Source organism: Callionymus lyra, chromosome 15 (genome assembly GCF_982586985.1).
Source record: "Callionymus lyra chromosome 15, fCalLyr1.hap1.1, whole genome shotgun sequence".
Classification (NCBI taxonomy): domain Eukaryota; kingdom Metazoa; phylum Chordata; class Actinopteri; order Syngnathiformes; family Callionymidae; genus Callionymus; species Callionymus lyra.
This window is the reverse complement of record NC_141832.1, coordinates 25,466,789-25,489,944: the sequence shown is the minus strand read 5'-3', so window position 1 is coordinate 25,489,944 and position 23,156 is coordinate 25,466,789. Positions and strand designations below refer to the sequence as shown.

Genomic DNA, 23,156 nt, shown 5'->3' with positions numbered 1-23,156 from the left:
AACTTCAACCCGAAGACCAGCTGATCATCAAAACTTGGAACGCGCTTCCTGTCACATACGACACACTGAAGCGTGTGAGTATTGCTGTATTGACCATGTTTGGATCTACATATTCATGTGAGCAGTCATTTTCACATCTTAAAAACATCAAGTCCAACCTACGATCACGTTTAACGGATGAAAGCCTCAACGCCTGCATTAAGCTTAACCTCACCAAGTACCAACCAGACTACAAAGCCATCAGCAAATCCATGCAGCACCAGAAGTCGCATTAATTGTGAGTATTACAACAACATTATTTAAAACAATAAATTAAGAGGCTTATTATATACACATTTAGTTGAATTCAGTCTTAAAATATATTATATGGCTCTCACTGAAATAAATTTCCAAATATTTTGCTTTCATGGCTCTCTGAGTCAAAAAGGTTCCCGACCCCTGCTCTAGACGAACAAACTGCGGTAACTTTCCACAACTAACACGTGGCACGGCCATCTTAGAAGACGAGTGTTTAGAATTACTGAGCAATCATACGTGCACAAATGACTAGAGGCGTTTACCTGAATATTCACACTATAAAGGATCCACCACCACGTATCAATCTGGGGATGGGCCGGTTCATCAGAACAAAACCCCAACAGGAGCTAAGCTCCTACTGGTGGACTTCAGCTCCACGGGTAATACCATACTCCCAAACAGACTAGTGACCAAACTTCTAGACCTGGGCATATGCAACTCCATCTGCCTTTGGATAAAGGACTTCCTGTCAGAGCGCGAAGTTAGCCCCCAACATCTCCTCAGCCTGAATCTCGGCTCGCCCCAGGGCTTTGTGTTGAGTCCCATCCTCGCTGCTTTAGTAGGGCTAAAAAAAATATTCGCATGTTTTCGCTCTCCCTTAATGCAGGGATAAAAACAGTTTTTATCCAGTAGGTCTATTTTATGAATTTAATGTTTAATCATTTCTGCACCGAGGGATTGTACTGCAAATTTCTATGTGCTGCACAATGACAACAAAGACAACTCAATTCAAATAACGCAAGACATACTCTTATCTCGTGATACTTGTATCTCGAGATTAAAGAATTACATTTTTGTCACCTCCGGTGCTCCGTAATTAATTTTTATTTGAATGACAATAACATGTTATTCCCAGAATTCTGTGTCTTCCAATATCCTTGATCACTATCACAATTATTATTCAACTTCCATATGTCTGTGTTGACTTTGGTATTTTCTATATCTTGACACACATGCACGTTGCTGCTGCCTCAGTCTGCCTGATCCTGTTCATGTCCGTTTGTCTATTCTTGGACAGGATGTAATGAAAACAACTTGTTGTAATAGGATACTGGTTCAATGACAACAAAGGCTTTCATTTATTCATGTCATCCAGTTGTCGTCTTTCCTTTATTTGCAAAGGCAGTTTTGCCAAAATTGATCTTGTAGGCAAAATACAACATTCCAGTCACATTTCACCATCATCACGTGGTAACAGACATTAGCATAACATGATGGACCTTTTAAATAGTGAATAGTCTCCTCTACTGAAAGACGATTGGAGGATGGTGCCCCCTGTCATGGACAGTGTTCTGAAGAGTTAGAGCAACAAGCTGAAATTGGTCTTATCTCACTGTGAAAATATCCCTTCCCAACAAGAATAACCGACTTACTTTACTACTTGCCATTTAAAACAAGGTCAGAATAAAAGTAAAACAATCTGCTTTCCAGAACTTGCTTGTGTGATTCTTAGCTTGTTTTAAAAATAGTGCCTAATGACCAACAAAACATCTTAAAGGAGGTTGAAGCAGAACAACGGAAAGATTTAATAAGTAATTACCATCATTAAAAGGGTTAATTGACAACGTGCACCACTTTTGTTGTGTCAGAACTAGGCAGCTGATATATTGTAACAACCCTTCTAACCGTAGCAGTTGACCATACAATAAGTCCTAACATTTTGCTGTAACATCGACTTATATAATGTTGTGAAAAGTGACTGTGATCGTAAAAAAACAACAATTCTCCTTTCAAACACTCAAGTACAAACATGTGTATATTACAAAATATATTCGTTTTGAAACAAAACTTTTTGATTCCCTTTTTTTTCCAAGCAGCCGAAAGCTGAGTTCAACTCTGTCCGTCCTTCCCGGCATGCAACCCTTCAGTCAGCGGGACAGCGGATGGATCCTTGAACACAAAGTATGGAGTAAAAATATTTTTTTTAAAAGCTGTCCACTCAGGAATCAGCAACAATCAATAAACTCTAAGAAAATGGCCATGCAGGAGGTTCAGAGGCGGAAATGGCGAGTTGAGATGATGTCAATCTTTAGATGCTGTGACCTGCCAGACAATGAGGTGGCTGCGCTCAGCCTTGGTGTGTGCGGACAATTGACTGGTGCTCTGGTCCGAGAGTCCGTCCAGTTCTCCGCTTTCATCACCTAGGGGAAGATGAGAATGTAGTTTCTGGGGCTTCCTCCTCACTTCATACACTCACCCATTCTGAAGTCAATGTAGCCCTCTCCTCCGCTCATTACCAGGAAGGTTTTGGACTCCGCCGCTACCGAGTCTGTAGATTCTGAAGGGGGGTCATCGGAGCCTGAGTCAGTGCTCCCTGGCGGGGGTACGGCATGACCTGTTGAGGACAAGTGTCCATTGAGTGACATTAATGAAACCCTGGAGGTTTGTGCTACTCACCTGGCACGGTTACGAAGAACTTGACTGCATCACGGTGTCCATGGAAACAGAGCTGCGCATGGGCCATGGAGCAGTACGGAACAAAGCTGTTTGGTGCTGAGCTTTCTCCCGCATCATCGGTGTAGACACGCACGGCGCCTCCAGGACGGTTGGGGACACCGACGGAGGTCTGGTTGGCTGAAAGACAAAACAGTAGAATCTTAAATATTTTGATCATTCTCCAGTCGAAAATGCAGTCTGGTGTCCATGGCAACCAATGTTTGTCAAAGAAGCCTCAAGATTATGACAAAGGGATAAACTAAGGAAAATTGGTTTGCACTGGGAAAGTGTACAATACAAATAAAGCTGTTGCCTCTAAGTGTATCAAACTGATACTACCGATATGGCCCTCCCTTGAGTGTGACTTTTCAGAGCTCCCCGAGTCCAGTTACTCTTTTGCCTTCTCATTTTGTTTATTTCTTATGCCGAGTTAAAAGGCGCACACACACACACAGAGAAAGGATATTTACGATCAGGCGAATCTATTCCTGGTGAGAGAGCGCAGGGATTTCGGATTCTCCTACCAGTACGTCTTGGAGTCTTTCCCTGAGCTATCATGCTATTGATGTGTTTTTGTGAAAAACCCACAGGGAGGACAGGACACCTGACAAGGCAGCAAGTCGAGAGACCACGGGGAGTAGGAGGATAAGAGACCCTGGTACGAGCTGATGTAATCCATTAGGTCAGCAAAAATGGCTCACCCCCAAAACACTTGAAGGCAACTACCTCAACAACAACACAAAGCAAGTTTGAAACTACAGAAGGATCACACACACACCAACCCCTAGGACACCACCCTTCCAGGCAGTTTTCACACCTTATATGCCAAGTTTGACAGACTGAACACAGACTTGCCCTCAAAACCCCTCTACAAGCCTTTAAAGCTCACAACCCCAAAAGTCAGTGAGACGTGAGTGTCTCCCATGGTACTGAGGGCCTGTGCAGAACAGCTTTTTTGCGATTATAACTGACATCTTTAACTACTTAAGTAATGATCCCAGGCTGTAGTCCCCCTGAATTTTTAAAACCTCCAGATTCATACCAGTATGACAAAAAACAGATACACCTATCCTAACCAACCCAGTGGAACATACCATTCCCCATTAGGGGCCTGAAAAAATAAGGCCCCTCCCAGATACTACTAGCCCCTCTAGATAGCTTACTGCCAGTGGAGAAAGCGGTGGCAATAACCCTTCACCATATCCTAGAGAGCAGAAAGACCTAGGCTACGATGATATTCCTGGACTTCAGCTCTGCATTTCATACCATCCACTCAGGCAGACAGATCAAGAAGCTGACGGACCTTGAAGTCCCTACTTTAGCCTGCAACTGGATTCTGGATTTCCTGATCCAAAGAAGTGTTTAAGATGGGAGGGAGGCTTTCTGCTGGACTCTGAGTCAACACATGAGCACTACAAGGCTGCTGCCTTAGCCCCAAGCTCTTCACCCTGTACACACACGACTGTGTCTCCACCCAAAAAGGCACAATCATCATAAAAAGGGCTGATGACACCACCATCCTGGGGCTCATCAAAAGGGTGGGGGGGAATCAGAATACAGAGGTATGGTAAATAACATCCTTGGAGATTAAAACAACCTCATCCGCAACATAGACAATACCAAGAAAGTATGTGATATTATCAAGGACACATTCCACCCCTCTTACTCTCTACTCAGACACAAATCAACACATTAGATGCCCTTTAAATTGTACTTGCAGTGTTTAAGTGTCTCTAAAATGGATCAATATGTGTCTTTTTGTACAAAACTCTCTTAATTGAAATATTTACATTACAAAATGTGCTTAAGTTCCGCCCACTGAAAACAGCGGAGATTTCATCTTATTTACCCCAACCACTCCGACTCTGCTGTGGTTTATCACCGCGCCTCATCAACCCCAGAAGTCTCTACCTCTAAAGGACTTGTTGTATAAACAAAACGGGGCGTGATTACAGCTGGCTGGAGGAGTTAAGCACATTATTACATCATAATATACTCCAATAGATTTCAGACAGGGGAGAACTTTATAAAGTAAAAACTTCAAAACGTCATCATGATCTTGGAAAGGAAGACTAAGTCAAGAAAGATGCGTTTTTACATTAGTTGCCCTCGTCACTTTCAGACTGATCGAGAAAAAACAGCAAACTCTATTTTACTCCCCTTTCTCTCTATAAACACCCCAGCCTCTCAGCTTAAATACACACTTACAGGCAGAACACAGAACGTTAAAAAAATGTTAATTTCAAATTTGCACTCACCATAGAAAGAGACTTGGTAAGGTATAATTTTCTTTAGCATATATAGAAAATATTGTTTTTATCAGTGGTACAGTCAGTTACAGACCTGAACCTTATTATAAATTAGGTAACAGATTTAAAAACAGAGATGTACCGATCCGACTTTGATGGTCCTGATACCGATACCTGGGCTTTGAATATTTGCCAAAATTGCTGGTATCAGTGTTAAAATATAATTTTTCTTGCCTTAGTCTAATATAAGACCATCATGCTTTTAATAAAAAGCAGAAATGACTAAATATAGAATTACAAAGTTGGTATTTATTCTAATACAGTGTTTCAAATCTTAACCACTACAGGCTTAAACTCGGCTACCAAAACCCTTTCCGAGAAGTCCTTTTGTTATCGTTTACTTTCATGCAAGCTTCACTTGTCTACATAGAACAGCGGTAGTTAAAGTTAACTACTTCCTTTCACCCTTCTTGTTTCTTTCGATTTGTTTTAATCATTTACAGTATTTGTATGGTGTGTTTTTATGAAAACATGTAATACGGCAAAGTTGGTTGATTCCTCCCCACATATTTTGTCTGTGTTAAAAGTCTGCGTACTGTAATAGTAGTATAGTGGTAGTAATCTAACTTTATTATTGTGTCAACACCCATGCTATTTCATGTGTAGAATAAGGGGTTTTGCTATATTAAGAGTCCACTAGATAATGTATTAAAATAATAAAACAATATGATCATTGATAAAGCTTAATATTTTGCACTTTATTAATGTACTACTTTTCTAAATACAAATAAAGCTCACAAATTAATCAATTAATATTAACAATTGTTAATGTCAAAGTCACCTCTTGGAGTCACTTAATATGTTTTTTAAATCATTGCAGACGTCTGTGCCAGGAACTGGACTCTAACCGCCACCTCTGACGTGTAATAAAACTTGTGAAGAACTGCGCTGAAGAAAGGATCGGGACACAGAACTAGAAACTCTGCTGGCTCTTCTTTCTCATTGTAATCACAATTAAAGTCACCAAAATGATTGCATTAAATTAAAATTAAAAAAGTCACTCTACTAAAACTTCTGCTCTTGCGCTCACCTTCAGACAGCGGGATGGAGATTATCACGCCGTTTCCTGTACCCACCCAGAGGCGGCTGCAGGACACAACCAGTGCAGTGATTCTCACAAAGGAGAATCCCAGTTTGCCGGTCCCTGACCAAACACAGATACACACAGAGAAGTTCTCAGACATGTTTGAATGATTGCACACTTCAGCAGAAGTCACAGGGGTACCGAGCATCTTGCTGACGTAAGGCTCGATGTCCACGTCCTGGAGGTGCTGGTACTTGTGAGCATGGAACAATCTGAGTGTTGAATCCAGTCGGATGGAAACCCAGATGCCGTCTCCAACCCAGGCCAGTTGTCGGACCTGACTCTCCTTGCGAGGATGAGCGTCAAAAGATTTCTGTTTGTATAGGAAAAACAGTCTTTTTAAAGCAAACAACACCAGCATTGACTTCACCTCAATCCTCATGGCTTTGGGCTGGATGATGTAGATCTTGTTCCGATATCCGCACCACACTTTGTCATGGACCACCGTCATGCAGCGGATGGAGTGATGCGGCCGGCCCAGATCCAGCAGATGGTAGTTGGTGAGGTCCCACTGTCCGTCACCTTGGACATGAAAAACGGTTCACAGCTGAACCACTTGTTCTATCAGACTGATGACTAGATACAAATTCTGCTGCAGGTTGGTGTAAAAGAACAAAAAAACTCACCAATGCTTCTGTGGAATATTGCTAAAGTCCCATCAGCGAGTGCGACAAGCACTCTTCCTTTCACATGTCTGAAAACGATAAGAGAAGAGGGAGAATAAGATTTCATGGATCATGTAATCTTTCAGGCCTCTAGCCCTGGACTCACACCAAGAGAGCAGCACATGCTGGGCAGAGCAGAGACTCGCATCAAGAGAAGTAACTCCTTTATTTAGCTCCGATCATGCCTTGTCAGATGAATTTTGTCGGCAAAACTTCATTGATTTATGTCGCTATGTTTAAGTGTGTACGCTGCAGAGCTGTGCCCTGTGAAGATTTGTTTGTCCACCCATGACTCACGTTTCATGTCTCTTGCTGCACCTGTCCTGATGCCTGATGTGATGTGTATGTACGTTTCAGTCTGTGTGCCAATAGTTATTTTTACAAATTGTTTCTCATTCGAATAAGCTTGTCAGCAGCAGTGCTGCGAGACAATGCAGGGAAAAAAGTATCGAATTTTATATTAAGCTGCGCCGCAACATCCCACACTTGGTACGAGTCCGGGGTGGGAAGGAAAGATTTGCTCACACTATGCTCAGAATAGAGTCCTTCAGCTTGATGGCGTGTAGACACTTCCTCCACCGAGCAACGGATGAATGGACATAGAGGCTGACAAAACAAGGACGATAATTAATTGGCAATAGCACCATCTATCGGTGGATATCTTACCATCCATTCTGCGCTCCCAGCCACATAGTTGGAAGAGCGCTGCTCATTCTCTGAACATCCCCTCCAGACAAGTCGGAGTCCTCCAGCAAAGAACTTGTGGAGCCCCTGAAGGGTTACAAAAAATGAAAAGAAGGAACTACGTACAAAGTAACATTTTCTTCAAGTGGCATCAAAAACAGCTGTGGTGATCCAGAAAATGAGTTCTCACCCCTTTGTGTCGACAGGAGAAGAGTCTGTGGGTCCAACGCCCAGTGGGTCTGTGAAGACATGCTCCGTATAGATTCCTGGCTGGTTTGTATAGGCCGTCTCGTCCTCATCTCCATCTTCACCCATCCCAGCATTCGCTTCCGTGGCCTCTGTGGCCTCTTCAGTGGGAGGAATGCCATCTTCTGTAGGACTGGTCTGTCTGGAAATCTCTCCTTTGGATCAGAGACAGGAGATAAGCCTCTTTTTAACTCGTCATTGAAGACATTAGACAATCGAAGTTTGAGGAGATTTATGTAACAAATGTGACAAATATATATTTTTAAATAGCTATATTAAGTAAACATTAAATTTGTCCTTTTGACACAAAAATCTAAAATAATTCACCTGAACCAGAGATTTTTTCTGTTGGCTGGTCAGGAACACTGGGGTGGGCCGTCTGGGGAATGGCAGTGGTTCCCTCTGTCACCATGGAACGGTCGCTGCCTGTTGAGCCCACACTGGCGACGCTCCCTGCCAGTGACACCGTGTCACTCTGAGTGGCCTCCATGTCTTGATGAATCTCTTCTCCAGCCGAGAAGTCGGTCTCCTGCACACCTGCAGACAATTGGATTAAGGATAATTGTAATTAAGTTGTAATAATTGACAAAATGGAGAGACTGACCTGGAATGCTGGCAATACAGACTACATGTGTGTTACAGGCGTAGAAACTGTCGAGCAACTCGGACGGCTGAGTTGCATCCAGCACCATTACTTTAGTGGAGGAGTGTGTGCTGGTGCAAACCCAAACTCTACTAGAGATTTCATCCTGCACCATCAGCTCCTTCTCCTGCTCAATCTTCTCCTGATCCTGCAGCACAAATGCATAATAACGATCAACTAAAAGGATTTTTAAAAAGGAAGTGTTAGAAGAGCCTCACTGACATTGCTGTTAGTCTCCAGAAGGTCCAGGCTATTCTGTGAGCCCTTCGCCTGCTTAGCCAGGTCCGATAGTGACTTCCCACCAGTGAGACTGACTCCTGCAGCACACCACAGCTGGAAAACAAGCCATACCGTCATGAATTGACTTCATTCTTGAAACAAGATGTGGTTCATGTGAGCACCTTCATGGAGGTGTCTTTCTGCTCCAACGGTCTTAGGTAAACAGGTACTGGCAGGTTGATTTTGCTCTCAATCTGCACACCATTTGTAGCCTGTAATCATTGATTTCTGATCATCGGTTTTGTCAACCAGTTAGAACAAAAACTTCCCTCCTTCCTTTTCTCACCTTATATTTACATGGCAGACTCCAGCCGTGGGCCATCACTCGTCCATCCTCCTTCTGCATGTGAGCCTTGACCTGTTGGTACTGGGCTCGTTTCTGTTCTTTACGTGAAGGTGAACTACACAAATCTTTCCTTCAATAATACAAAAAGCAAACAGACCAAAGTGATTAATTTAAAAGTATGACTTCATGGAGACAGTAGCTATACCTAACCAATAACACTGAAGAATATTACAAATTTACCTCACATTTTAATAATTTTCAGCCATTTTTAAACTTTGTGTGACGTGTTTTTAGCATTTACAGAAATTCCAGGAAAAGTTTTTTATATAATTGAATGTCTTAATATTATATAAATCGTGGTATGTAAAGGTTTGGGCCACTGCTTATCTGAGAATTTGCGTTGTCTGCACAATGCTCCTCAGAGTTGAAACTGAGTCCTTAAATACTAGAGATGGCTTTCTGTATCCTTCCCCTAAACCTTGATGTTGAACAATCATCATGTTGCAACTTGCAGAAGATGCAAAGAGGTGAAACACAATTGGCCTCCTTTAATACCCTTTCTTATGATCGGATTCACCTATGAATTTTACATAGGGGTATTGGGATTACATTAGGATTTAGTTTTTATCAGAATGAGCGTTCTTATGAGATTTTTGTAGTTTTTGAAAAAAAAACTTTAACTTTATTTATTTTTATATTTATTTATTGTTATGTTCTTAAGATTTCTGAATCGTCCATAACAAATGCAGAATGCATTTTCTGATGAAGATGAATGCATGTTGATAGTAAAAATATGCTTGATGCACCCAGCTCCATTGATGAGTTCACAGAGAGGGAGCAAGAGTAGCAAGAGTGTAAGTTGCTACGCTTTTTATCTAGTGTTACTCACTCTTCGTTGAGAAAGTCGAAAGTCTTCGATTTCTCTGTAGGAAACTGTGAGAAGGTGCTGCTTCTTTTAACAAGGCCTCCAGGAGCGTTGTATTTGATGTTGGACTGTGATTCGATCTTCTTCATCTGCGGGGAATTGGACGAGGAGCTGAAGAGTCTGCTGAAGCTGTTTTTGTCAACGGAGAAACGAGATAAGACAGAGAGCAGACAGGAGTGAAAGGAAAGGTGAGGGAAGAGTCACGAGTCCACCAGACAAACAGTTATCACCATCATTAACGTCACTGTGAGAAGCATGCTGGGAGACTTCACAGAGCCGAAAGCCTCAGAAAGATTCTTACCACCAAAGTAAAAGTAGTAAAGACTAAATAAATAAACTAAATTTAAACTTATAGTTGCCAAAATTCCAATTTCACTCATTTTCTACTCACCCACACGTCAACTAAGGGTTGGGATTATTTTCCAGAGTATTCAAAAAAACATAAGTATGTCTGTTTATTTTGTTACAGTTTGTAACAGAAACTCAGTCTCTAAAGCATAGATGGATGGATGGATGGATGGACGGACGGACGGGAAAATATTCCCAACCCTTAGTCGACACGAGGGCAAGTAAAAAAATTAGTAATATTAAAACTTTGGGTAAACTATGAGTTAAATTAATGATCCATGTATTTAAGCAAAAATATTTTTATAATAACAGGTACAGGGGGAACTCGTGTCCGGGCAGGTTTTGGCAACGGATGCCCTGAAAGCCATGAGCTGGACAACATGAAGTCAGTTTAGGACCATGTAGGCGGATAACAGAAGAGGTTTACTGAGACACCTTTACCTAATTCTGCCAATTCAAAAGCACATTCCAAATGAAAGGGTGAGAAAAAAATACCAGATTATTTTGAAATTTAAAAGTGAGAAGCTCAAAACTGAAATTTCAGGACTCACAACTGCCAGATGCTGGATTTCTTCTTCTCCGTCAGTGCTGGATTTTCCCTTGAAGCTCTAAAGAGGAGAACATTTTAACAGAACCTTAAAATGTTTATTAATAAACCCATCATGTTCCTACCTGATCATCTCTGTCCACCTCACAGCTTCCTGTAGTTCCATCAGTCTCTCTTTGTATTGGTTCCTCTCCATCAGAACTCTAGCCATTTCCACTCTGGTGAAGCGTTTCCTCTGCGCTGTGGGTACATCACTCTGTAAACAGTAAACATTTGTTAGCATCAAAGAAAAACACACCAAAAGAACTCAGACTTACATCCTCTTCGTCCTTCGTTTTCTGCTCAACTTCCTCCAACTCCGCTCGGACTCTGCAAGGTGCTCAGGTGAGCTGGTTGCTTTGATGCATTAGCTGATTTTTCACTCACTTCTTGAGTTCTTCCTCAACTTCCTGATATTTCTCTTCCAACTTGTTCTTGGCCTGCTGCAGAACCTCCATCTCCCCCTGCAGCATCTCTTTCTCACACGTCAACTCGTCCACCTTTAGTATCAAGTCTTTGTTCACCACGTTCAAGGCGTTCCTGCGGAGAGAAGAGAGGCAAGGATAACCATATGACTTCTGGTTTTCAGGACTGACCACAAATCTTACTTTGTCTCCATTAACTGAGAGTTCTCCTGAATGAGATTTTCAACTTCCCGGCCCATACCTGAGTGCACAGAAGTAAGTGAGTCATGCTTCCATTGCATAGGTGTAAGAACAGTCAACAGCTAGAAGCACTACTTTGAAAACACATGAGTTAGGGATGGGTATCCTTTAGCACTTTTACTTTTAAAATGGTTCCAGTGCTTGTTTTTGGTTCAAATAAAGATTTACTTTATGTAAAGTAAAGTTAAACCTTATCCTGCTTTAAAAAAAAAAATTAAATCTGTGTTGCTTTTTAGTCTGGGTGCTTCCAATAAACCCATTATGTACAAATGACTTTTATTAAATAAGTTTTGCATTTTAATTATTTGTTTTTGGACTTGAATTTAAATTTATTTATCCTTTTTGGGTTATTTGTCCATCAAAATGAAGTCAAATTGAATAAAAAAAAAAAGCATACATACTTACTCATCTCTTTTTCCTACTCTCTTGTTGCTTATCTTTTAATATATAGAACTCTATGACCCATCCCTAACATCAACATATTTATACTTTGAAGAGCAGATAAACAACAGATACAAGACAAGACAACACTTTTCTAAAAAGATCAGTGGACTTTGTGTAGAAAAGCACAGACACAGGACTAGAAGTGAGAGGATGGAAAGAGAGGGTGAGTTCTTACCAATCAAACTAAGGTCTGAGATAACCATGCAATCCATGTCAGGTGTCAAGAAAAGGGGACAAAAGATGGAGAAAGATTGAGACAGTGGAATGATCAAAATTATGTAAGAGCAATAACTGGGTGTCGTCTCTAAAAAAGTTGCTGCTTGGTGGAGAGATAATCATAGGGAGAACAAAAACACACACAATTGCAAAGGATACTATTAAGATGTAAAAAAACGAAAAAGGTTAGGCCAACTGTGTGTAAAAGATGCATCAGCTCAAAACAAGGACCCTCCAGAGCAATACAAAATAAAGAATTAATCAGTTCATGCATAACAAAAAAACATCTGTAAGTTTATCCAGAAGGATATCGAACAAGGTAATTTTCAATGAGGAGGCGTCTGGTGAGGTATTTTATCTTAAGGGAATTCTGGAGGTCATACACACCGGAGTACTCCACTGGGATATGGGTTATAGCAGGGAGATGGGAGAAAGAAAGGGGGTGTTAACATACACGCCACCTGTTAACATAGAGGCCACCAGCTCTGTGAGGCAGAGTTACAGCAACATGAATATCACACAAATATTCATACAACAAATTAAACTACAGGAGCCGTTATAAATAATCAGCGATTAAATCAATATTCAATCTCAGATCATACGGAAAAATACAAGATATATAGTTATGATTGGAATTTATGCGTAGAGGTCATAATGTTACAACCAATCGCTTATTTGATACACCGGTTTTAAAGTAAGAAATGATAAAAGCCATGAAGTGCCAACTCACCAAGCAGATCGGCTCCTTCATCCACATCTCCAATGAGCCCAGTTCCAGCTGAAGACAACTCCTCAAACAGAGATTCTGTGTTACGGTCGAACGCCAGGTTCTCGATGCCCTTGGTGGGTGTACTTAGAGAGGAGAGTGTGAAGAGTCATTAAAGTCTTAATGTGAGTTTGATGCTTCAGTATAAAGCTCTACCTGCAGGCCTTGTAGCCACTGAGATCCATGTCAAGTTCAGGAGTGGACTGGATGATGTCATGCACGTCGGCACTGTCCTCCTTATCAGGCAGACCTTCAGACAAAATACATGTTCACAAACAAAAATTGACGACTCAACGAAGCTCGTCCTGATCTTCCTACCTACTGATATGGACCTCATCCCGGGTGTAGCTTGAACTTCTGTTTCCTTGCAGCTTCCATCTTCCCTCTCCATGTCAGAGGCAGTGGTGGACATTGGAGTGGCTGACTTGGAGCCAGTGAAGTCCGAAAGTTCTTCCTGCACCAAATGACAAGCTTTAACAGACAGCACCTCGAATGAAATCAAAAAATACAAGACAGCACATTAAATAAAGCAAGAAATACAAAAATACCTGGTAAACACAAAAAATATATATATATATCTGCCATTAATTATGACACATGCACTTGATTACAAAACAAGTTTTTTTTCCATGATCAATATGAAAAATGTGATAACTTTTGCTGAAGGCTTACCAACAAAATAATGTGCAACTCTAAGGATTAAAATCAACATAGGGCAAGGCTGGAGAAAACAAAAACTGCACTGTGTAAGCTAAGTTAGAAGCTAATTTAAGCATTTAGCATCTCTGAGGTTAGAATGATAAAACTTAAGGCCTTGGGTTTGACATAAGAACCAGGATATTCAATCAATGAGAAACTAATGAAGATGAGCCAACAGCATCAGAAGTGACATTATGGTGAAATCCACTGAATGGATGAAATATTAATGTGAGCAAGGGAGAGTGAAAAGTGAATATATGTCAAATGTGTCTTCATGCAAAATGAGAGCTAAAGTTAAGGCCAGATGTAAAGAAGATTAGCAATAGCATGGTTGAATGTAGCTGATGATGCAAAGCACACTGACAAGAACTGACACTACAGAGATTGAACTGACAAGGGCTAGAAACAGAGAAACACTGCCACATAGTGCCTTCACAGATGAATGAGTTGCTGTCGCTCATCCAACTACCTTGCAGTCGTCAGCCAGTGAATACCCCCAAGAAGGGTTATGTGCACCCTTACCCTCCCTTTTCTTAGGGGGGTCAGCAAAGTCCAACTGCTTGGGGAGCAAGGAGAGTAAGAATGAAGCATTTGTGAAAAAGCAGTTCTGCATGGGCACCCACACCTGAATGAGTGCGTGTCTGTGACGTGACAGAAAAGTAGCATTGTGCTCCTAAAGTTGTGAACAGACTTTTCAACCCAACACAAAGATTCATTTTGATTTCAAGGGATACAGTGATGTATTTAAAACATTTTAGCAACCAAGGAAAATTATCTTATTTATTTTAATCATCATGCTTTTAAACTTCCAACAATAGGTTTTTGTTTTTTATAATACAATTTACATTACATTTTTTCAAATAGAAAATGATTGATTAAATAATTTTAAATAAAAAAACATGTTGCAAAAAAATTACCATTTATTTATCTATTTGAGTGTTGGGACTAATTTGAACGTGGTGACACCAATATAATGATAAGTCAGTTTTACATTGTCTGTATGGAACCACTTATTACACTGGAACCTTCCGAAATGATCTTTCTTCTCCGACTGGCTCAGAGCCATGCAGCATGCAACTCCCATCAAGCACTGTGACTCTGAGCTGATGTTCCAGTTTTGCAAAAATAAAAATAAATTAAACACCCCTCAAGTTTACTTGCCAAAAATTGCAGAAACCTCCAAAAATTAGCATGACTGTAACACACTTTTTATTTTTACTGGTTTAAAAAAAAGGTCTAGTGGAAGTTCATGGATAACATTAAAATAAATACTTTAATGATGTCCTCTAACCAGAGTGAGCGATGACAAAACCTATATATTCATAAGTGGCAATAAAGAGTTTCAAACACATGGAAATTACATCCAGGCCCAATCAATGGCTCTATTTTTAAATGGATTCAAAGCTAAATCTCTTCTGTTGCTGTGAAAAAAAAGGGCCAAAATTATCATAATAAAACAAATTGACAGTTTTGTAACTGCTTCATAACAGTTTTACTAAGTCAAACAACAATCCAGTTATAAGAAGATATATATAAACATGTTTATTTGGGATGAAAGATGTGCAGTCTGACCTTGAGGCTGGTGTTGGACTGTTGCTGTTTGGAGTCGCTGAACTTCCAACCCTCAGAATTTGGTGTTTCCACTCTGGTCTGAGAGTCAGGGATTAGCAAGGATTTCCCACCATGGGATGGAAAAATCCCCAAGGATAAAGGTCTTTCTCTTCTGGAGAAGGAGGTTGTTGACATTATAACAATATAATAATTTTGTTCTGGTTTTCTATTTTATTGTGTTTTATTTACATACAATTGACGTTCTCTCACCTGACTCGTGCAGCATTGCTGGACTCTGAGCTCTCATTAATTTGCTGCATCTTAATCCTCTCGACATGTTCCATGTAGTTGTGTATCATCTGCAGAAGGACATCCGGAATGGGTCAAATTCAGGAATGTTGTTGTTTACTGCATTTCCTTCCCTTATTTCCGCTTTGCCACCCCATCATCTTACCTCCGTGTGTCGTTGATGGAGGGAGTTGTATTCCTTCTTCAGCTCTGTTTCTCGTTCTTCTAGCCTGCCGACTAAAAGTCAACCATTTTAATTGTATTATTTGATTTTACAATAGGGTGGCAATCCCTTGGTACACTTAAACATTGCAATGTTTAAATGTCCAAATGTCATATCGATATTCAACAATTAATGCAATTTAGCCATAATGTCTATAGCTAAAGGAACAATGAAATCCCGGCAATGAACAAGTACTAGAGAATATTTTAGATTATATTTTTGTTGATCCAAATTCAGTTTAAAGACCCCCATTTGTTACTCGTGCAACATTCCCTATTTAAAATTTCCTCTGTAGCGTATAACATATAGGGTTAGGAAAGCAAGGTTGGTTTTCCCGAATAGACTGTCAAAGTGTTTTCTTCCTGACATGCAGAAGAAAAGTAAAAATGGAGGACAGTTTGATGTAGAGACCAAGGCTATAGTAAAAGTGAAACTATTGTGAAAAAAATAGTGCTAAAGAATTGCCTTTAAAAGTTTATTTAGGGCTTCATCTTACACTTTGTATACATGTACATTTACATCAAAATATACACATTTTGCTTCTTACTTTCTTTAATTGAATCAATGAAAAAAATGTTTTAATCAATATTCTCTATAGATGATGATGTAACAATATTATAGAATAACATATTATTAGTGTGAGGTTTATTTCTACTTACTTTGGTCCATGTAGTTCTTGATCTTCAGCTCTTGCTGTCGGCCATTTGAGTCCATTCTGTCCACATAGGTCTGAAGATCCTTCTTCTCTTGTTCGTGGGTGTCTTCAAATTCAATGAATCTCTGCACACACACACACAAAAAAACAACCTTTCATTATAACATCTTTTACATCAGTCTAGCCTCAGGGGCTTGGAGTTCCAGAGTTAGTCATGGTCACAGGCCCACCTGTTAATGTGTACAGTGTATTATTGAGGACATTACCCAAATTATTATTGATCTGAACAGGTTTCTAAATGCTTAGAAGTGACTTATAATGGAATATGTTCCTGGCTAGTATCGTCATCAGGGGTGTGGGAAACTATGATACAAGCATTGCAATGTTTAAATGTCCTAATATCATACCAATATTCACCATAACTGTATGGATTGTTTGTTATTAACAATCAACATGCATCAAAGCTTAAGTTAATTTTTGTGTTGCAATTTAACCATTATGTCCTCTATAGCTAAAGTAACAATGAAATCCCGGCAATGACCGAGTACGACAGAATATTCCCCATTTAAAATTTCCTTTGTAGCATATAACATAAAGGGTTAGAAAAGCAAGGTTGTTTTTCATTATTGCCGCATTCATTTTTGTGCAGGATTAACACATTCGTGTTACTCATGCCGTCTGTTGGTAACTTTTGGACCAGACTTTCGGCACTTGTCTTCATGGATCGGTAAAGAAAACTGTTAGAAGTATACCCTTTGGCTGCATAACACAACATGACTTAATAGTATGCATTAAAAGTTGTTAGAGTTTTTTTTTTATTCCAAACGGTTTGGTCGAAACTTAAGCGACATGTTAATAACTTATAGCACTCAGAAAAACATGTGGTCTAAACGGTGTCTCGCTTTCAGACGAAGTGCTATAAGTGACCCCAGTCAGCGAAATGGATCAAGTCTTTTCACACATGCAATACTGTATTGATGGAGGAAGGGGCCAAATTTAATAGATATTCAGGAAAGCACTCTTGTTGATATGGTCATCGCATACAATGCCATAAAGTTGAGGGAAATTCAAGACAGAGTGCCGGAAGACAATGCAATTTTTGCCAACATGACCACCATCAGTACTACAACAAATGCCTGAGTTCTTGAGAGGAATAAAGTTTGGATAAAGAAACTGTATAAGGTACAACTACTTTATCAATATGTTCAGGTAAGATGTTTGTTTAGTGGATAACCAACTGAACATGTGTTTGTATATCCTGTAAAAGCTTGAATTTCCCTTTTTTCAGAGGGTCATGGAAGTGGAGGCCAGACCAATTCCATGTGTATTGATATACGTCAGGGGTCGGCAACCTTCACAACTCAAAGACCCATTTAGACCCGTATCCTACAGGAAAGAAAACCCATTTGACTTTTAAAATTAAATATAATTCCATGTAATGTTCACTTTATTTATTTGCCTTTATGCTATGTAAACAAATCATGAATAAAACATTAGTTAGTGTTATGTCACCCAAAATTCTAACTTCACTCACTTTCTACTCACTATTATGTCGACTAAAAGACTATTACTTTCAGAGTAATCTGTTCCTTTTTAGAGTTATGGACAAAAATGTATGTATTCATAGATCTCCTGAGTCTGAAGACACTCGAAAGATTGAGTGTCTCTGGAAATCCACTAAACATGAGGTACACGGACTTCACCTCAGGGATCTGATGGCCTCATTCAATGAGATGATGGAAACCGCCAGATCTGATTATATTCTGAAACTGGTAACAGTGAATAAGAAAAGCCCCAAAGTGTTGTTTGACACGATAAATTCTCTCGTGCTCCAATCACCCCTGTCTTCTGACAGCAATGCACTGTTGAGATTTTTCATTGACAAAATGAAATTGATTTAAGAGAGTGTGTAACTCCTGCTGTCACTGAACAAGATGAAAACCTCCTCTTGCTCGTCATACGTCCTTCCGTGTAGGCTCTTTATTAAAGTGTTTAGTTGGTTACATTTTAAAATAGCTAAAATAAGGATATATTTTTCAATTTTAATGTAGTTTACATATGCCTCTATAAAAAATGAAAAATAAACGGATTTTAGGGTGTATACAGTTGAATAATACACAACCTTAAACAAAGTCATCTGGGGTGACCGTGATTTATCCCAAAATTAAAATATTTATTTAACATTAAAAATAGTTTAACAAATTGTAGTGAGTAGCTAAAGTGTTTTAGAAAGACAAACGTGGGTGCACTTGAATTTCATGAAAACCATTTAATAATGTTGCAACAAGTGATAAACTGCATCCCATTTAAAATGTACACAATAGAGCTAAGGATGGAAGAAAAGAAAACACTTTAATTTTAAAAAAAATTGCAAAATTTGCGTTTTAAAGATGCACTTCAAGTTCAAGTTGCCATGAACCATTTTACCACCATTTCTAATCACTATCATGAGCAACAGCACAGCGATCGTTCGTTTACAACGGCCCTCTGCTGTAGAGATTGTTGGCCAGCAGGGGCCACATTTTGGTGGTCCATGTAGCACAAGCTCCATGATCCTTGGCTTTCAGCTCAGAAAAGTAGAGAGGTGCCTTCTAGCAAACTGCCTGTAAGATGAGTGGAGGCGTTGTCATCATTGTTGTAAAGCCCACTGAACTAGTTAGTGGTTTTGCTAGGATTCTTGAATTTTGGCAATGATGACATAAAAGTGACCAAATAAAATGGAAAATAGCCTCTTTTAAAATACAGGCTACAGTATTTTTATTTCCAAAAATGTCTTATTTAGTATTTCCAGTGACTATAACTCATGTAGAGTTTATTTCCCTTTCTTTTCCTGGCAAGATATTATTTTCTTGCTGAAGGGTTTGTTTGGTTGTTAATTGTTCCACAAAGAAAACAGGTTTAATAGCTTTAAACTTGTTCAAAAAATAATAATACGTTTACAGTGACATAAATGGAATATCATGATTTCGTTTTTTTTTTAAAGATTTCTCCCATGCGATTGTAGAATAACGGCTGGATTTAGAAAAATACATTGTGAAATATACAAATAATTATGCTTGGACAATACATTTTTAGTACATAATCACAAGCAAGCCACGGTTGCTCAATATGATACTCGATCGCCCCATCTGATTTTTTCAAGTTCACTCAATAGGCTAGCCACAAATACCAAACTGAGACTTGTAACATTTTACTATCAAATGTATCATCAAAATATAGATTTGCAGATAAAAAAAAATATTATGTAAACTTTTGGGGTAGCCATGCAACATGACTAAAAGTGACTACACAGCAGCTACAGAACAGATTTCTTTTTATATATTCGAGATACTTGTTTAGCTTCCAGTTGTTTCCATGAGTCCCTTGCATGTCTCTAGCTTCATCAATATACCATCCTTGAGATGGTTTCAAAATAAAGGTTTCAAAAATATGTTTTCCTGATGGTCGCATCAGATGGTATTGATATAATAAAACATGTTCGGACAATATTCCTTTGTAAGTCATTAAAGAAATATAAATTCAAATTCTTAAAATTGTTGTCAATGAATGAAAAACATGTTAGAAATTATGCCAAATAGGTAAAGGGATATATTTAAGTAGATTTTTAGACTTTTTAAACTAGTTGTCCTTAAAAAAAAGTCATAGTTGCCCAAAATGATGTTTTGGCAATTCAGAGAGCAAAACAATTATGAAAATTTGGAAATTTCGAAGGTTCAACAGGGTAGTATATTGGGAATGTATAGCAAATAAGATGCTTAATTTTCATGTACTTTTATTTTTTTTCTACAGCAAATGTTATAGTACAGAAAAAGCAGGCGTCACATCATTGACCCATATTCAAATTCTCCCAGCAGGAGAAATGGGTCAATGGGAAAAGAAATACAACATTTGTTTTTGTGTGGGACAATGTGGCATTCCACCATTGTGCTTTAGTGACTGCTTGGTTCTGTGCACATCCAAGGATGTTCAGTGTTTGCCTTCATAGCTGAGCATTATTGAACCCAATTGAATATACAGTATACACACATATATATATATATATATATATATATATTTTTTTTTTAAAGAATGGAGCTGGAAGGCTTACAATCGCTTCCCACAAAACCAGCTCTCCTTGCTGGATGCAGTGGATGCTGGTTGTGGAGATATTTCCGACACTGTCACACTAGGGGTCTTGCCAGAGAAGACATGAAATGTGAGATTGATCAAGACATGTGGCGATGCAAATGACAGGATCTGAATATTACAGTATTCCCAAGTTTTCGTTTTATCCTTTGATACAATTTGTAAGCTGAGATTCTTCATTATTTTGTTTACGCAGTCTTTACTTTTTTGTGTGGTCCCAAAAGACAAATGTTCTCGAGAACATCTCTGCATTCCCGATTCTTTGTTGTTAGCAATAGATTTCATTCATTTTCCGCGGCTTGTTCCCTTATGGCATGGGTGGGCAATTACATTTCTTCAAGGGCCACATTCAATTCTGTGAATGTTGTTAGGGGCCGTCGAGCAAAAGAAAGACGAGAAAATCCCTAAAAAAAGGACAAGCGTCATTAGGACGTGACATTTATTAAGCTTAATAAGCTGCAATTTTATTCTTGTATGAGTTTTTTTCAAAACATTTCTTCAACTAACTTTGAATATTTTGAGGGATTAATATATACTCAAAAAAGTATACACAAAAAGGAGGGAAAAGGTAAATAAGTGTTGTAATGAATAATAAATACAAAAATCACTTTATAATGCATTAGAACCATTTATACATGATCATACTTTGACATTACAAGGGCCGCATAAATACAGTCAAAGGGCCGCATGTGGCCCCCGGGCCGCACTTTTCCCAAGTCTGCCTTATGGGGTTCATAATAGATTACAACATAAACAATAAAAGTGCAAAAAAAAAATACTACATAAAATACTGATTTACCTAAAAAAATAATAATTCTGGCTTGACATATAATATGCATTTAATGTAATTTTCTTTGTGGTTGTGTGTTACCAAAGTGAGACAATCTTCTGGTGTTTTGTTGACTGAGAGAATGATGTTTGATGGTAAAACAGTTGAGGGCATGATGAGACGAACGGTTGGTAATCCAAAAAAAACAACCTATTAACACTAAAGTAGATTTTTGGAAATCGCTGACTCACTTTCCAGAGATGTCAACGCGGTGAATGACAAGTATATTTGTTTCAGACTGCCTCGTTTACATCCGAGTCAGTCCAGATAAATCACATCTCTCCCGGGGACGAGCTCACCTCCTCGGCGTGTTTCCTCAGCGCCTTCTCCCGCTCGTACTGGGTGATGAGCTGCTCGTTGTCCTCCCGCAGCAGCTCCAGCTCCACCTCGTGCTCCTGGTTCTCGGCGAACACCGAGTCCAGGTTCTCCAGGACCGCCACCACGAGCGGCATCAGCTCCTTCACCACCTCCTCGTCATATTTACTGATCAGCCTCTCGAACTCCCGGTAGATGGAGTTAGCTAGGCCCGACACCCGCTCCGACATCATCGCTGATGTCCCCGGGTCGTCCTGGTACACAACTCCGTCGTCGAGCTCCATTTTAAACCTGTTCTATCAAGGCAGCTCCAGCCTTCTCGTCCCAGACCCTCGGACAGCCTGATTTAGAACAATATAAGGAGAATAAACGGAAACATTGGCGATAACGGACAGCTGGACTGTTGACATGAAGCTACGTGTCTCTCCGTTCCTCCTCCTCCCTCCTCCTCCTCCCATCCGTGCTGCATTCAGGAGTAGTCGTACGCTTCGTGATTCCAATGTCCGATGACTTGACGAAAGAAAGTGTGTGTTTGTGTGTGTGTATATATATATATATATATATATATATATATATGTTTATAGATTGTATATATATATATTTATATACACAACGTTCATAATGTCCCAAATAAAAATATACAGTGGCCAAACAAGAGTCCAACAGAAATTTACAACAATGGCTGAGTGAAAACACTCTACAGCTAAATGTGGACAAAACTGAAACTCTGGTGATTGCTCATGATGATAAGGTTTCAGGGTTGAGTCAGTACTTGGGTGACTTAGGTCAGTCTGTCAAACTGAGCCTGAGAAAGGGGTGTTGTATTTGATAAAGACATGTCTCTTGTTCAACACTGCAGAAAACTGACCAGAAACTGTTTCCTTCAACTGAGAAAAATCTCTAAACTTAGGAAAATGTTGTCGGAACATGATCTGCTGAGCTTGTAATCCATGCGTTTGTGTCTTTCCGCCTGGACTATTGTAACAGTTTGTTTTCATGTCTAAACAAGAAGGAGTTGTCTCGCCTGCAGTTGATACAGAACTCTGCAGCGACTATTCTGACCCGCTCAAGTAGAAGAACTCACATTTCTCCGATCCTTAAATCTCTTCACTGGCTTCCAGTTTCTTTCAGGATCAACTTTAAAATTCTGGTTCTTACTTTCAGATCTATTCATGGTAAGGCTCCTCCTTACATCACTGATCTGATCCAGCCTTACACCCCAGCTCGGGCTCTGAGGTCTGTGGATCAGAATCTACTGATGGTTCCTCGCACACGGTTCAGGACCAGAGGAGAGAAATCCTTCCTGGCTGTTGCTCGTCAGCTTAGGAACGATCTTCCTCTCTCTCTGTGCTTGATGGATCTACTGACTCCTTTAAGAAACATCGACGTTTTTCTTCGTGCAGGCTTTTCCTTGATATTCTGAAACTCCTCTGTTGTTCCCAGTGTTATCTTGATCTTTTAAGTATATATTTTATTGGGTATTGTTTTGACGTTTAAGCGCTTTGTGACCCTGGTCTGGAAAAGCGCGCTACAAATATAAATTACTTACTTACTTGCAAATGAAAACACTTTTTAATTATACTATAACATAC

At 39.5% G+C, this 23,156-nt stretch overlaps 1 protein-coding gene across 5 annotated transcripts; it reads right to left on the bottom strand.

Moving 5' to 3' along the window:
- Nucleotides 1-1,348: 1,348 nt before the first annotated feature.
- LOC148065584 (C-Jun-amino-terminal kinase-interacting protein 4-like) lies at nt 1,349-21,976 on the bottom strand. Of its 5 annotated transcripts, none has more exons than XM_087808692.1 (31): nt 21,549-21,976; nt 16,300-16,420; nt 15,584-15,654; nt 15,400-15,488; nt 15,151-15,301; nt 14,048-14,137; nt 13,198-13,333; nt 13,036-13,129; nt 12,844-12,965; nt 12,073-12,087; nt 11,397-11,454; nt 11,176-11,328; nt 11,067-11,118; nt 10,875-11,005; nt 10,754-10,810; nt 9,819-9,983; nt 8,930-9,059; nt 8,766-8,855; nt 8,587-8,697; nt 8,326-8,512; nt 8,049-8,258; nt 7,666-7,876; nt 7,458-7,562; nt 7,317-7,397; nt 6,753-6,820; nt 6,497-6,648; nt 6,268-6,439; nt 6,073-6,186; nt 2,695-2,871; nt 2,495-2,632; nt 1,349-2,438 (listed from the first exon to the last, which is right to left on the bottom strand). In XM_087808692.1, the coding sequence occupies exons 1-31, from the start codon at nt 21,846-21,848 to the stop codon at nt 2,320-2,322; spliced, it is 3,870 nt and encodes a 1,289-aa protein (XP_087664818.1). In that variant the 5' UTR covers nt 21,849-21,976; the 3' UTR covers nt 1,349-2,319. The 5 variants fall into 5 exon arrangements, with proteins under 5 accessions (XP_087664818.1, XP_087664819.1, XP_087664820.1 ...); XM_087808693.1 differs by having other exon boundaries at nt 14,048-14,134; XM_087808694.1 differs by lacking the exon at nt 12,073-12,087.
- Between the last annotated feature and the right edge of the window lie 1,180 nt (nt 21,977-23,156).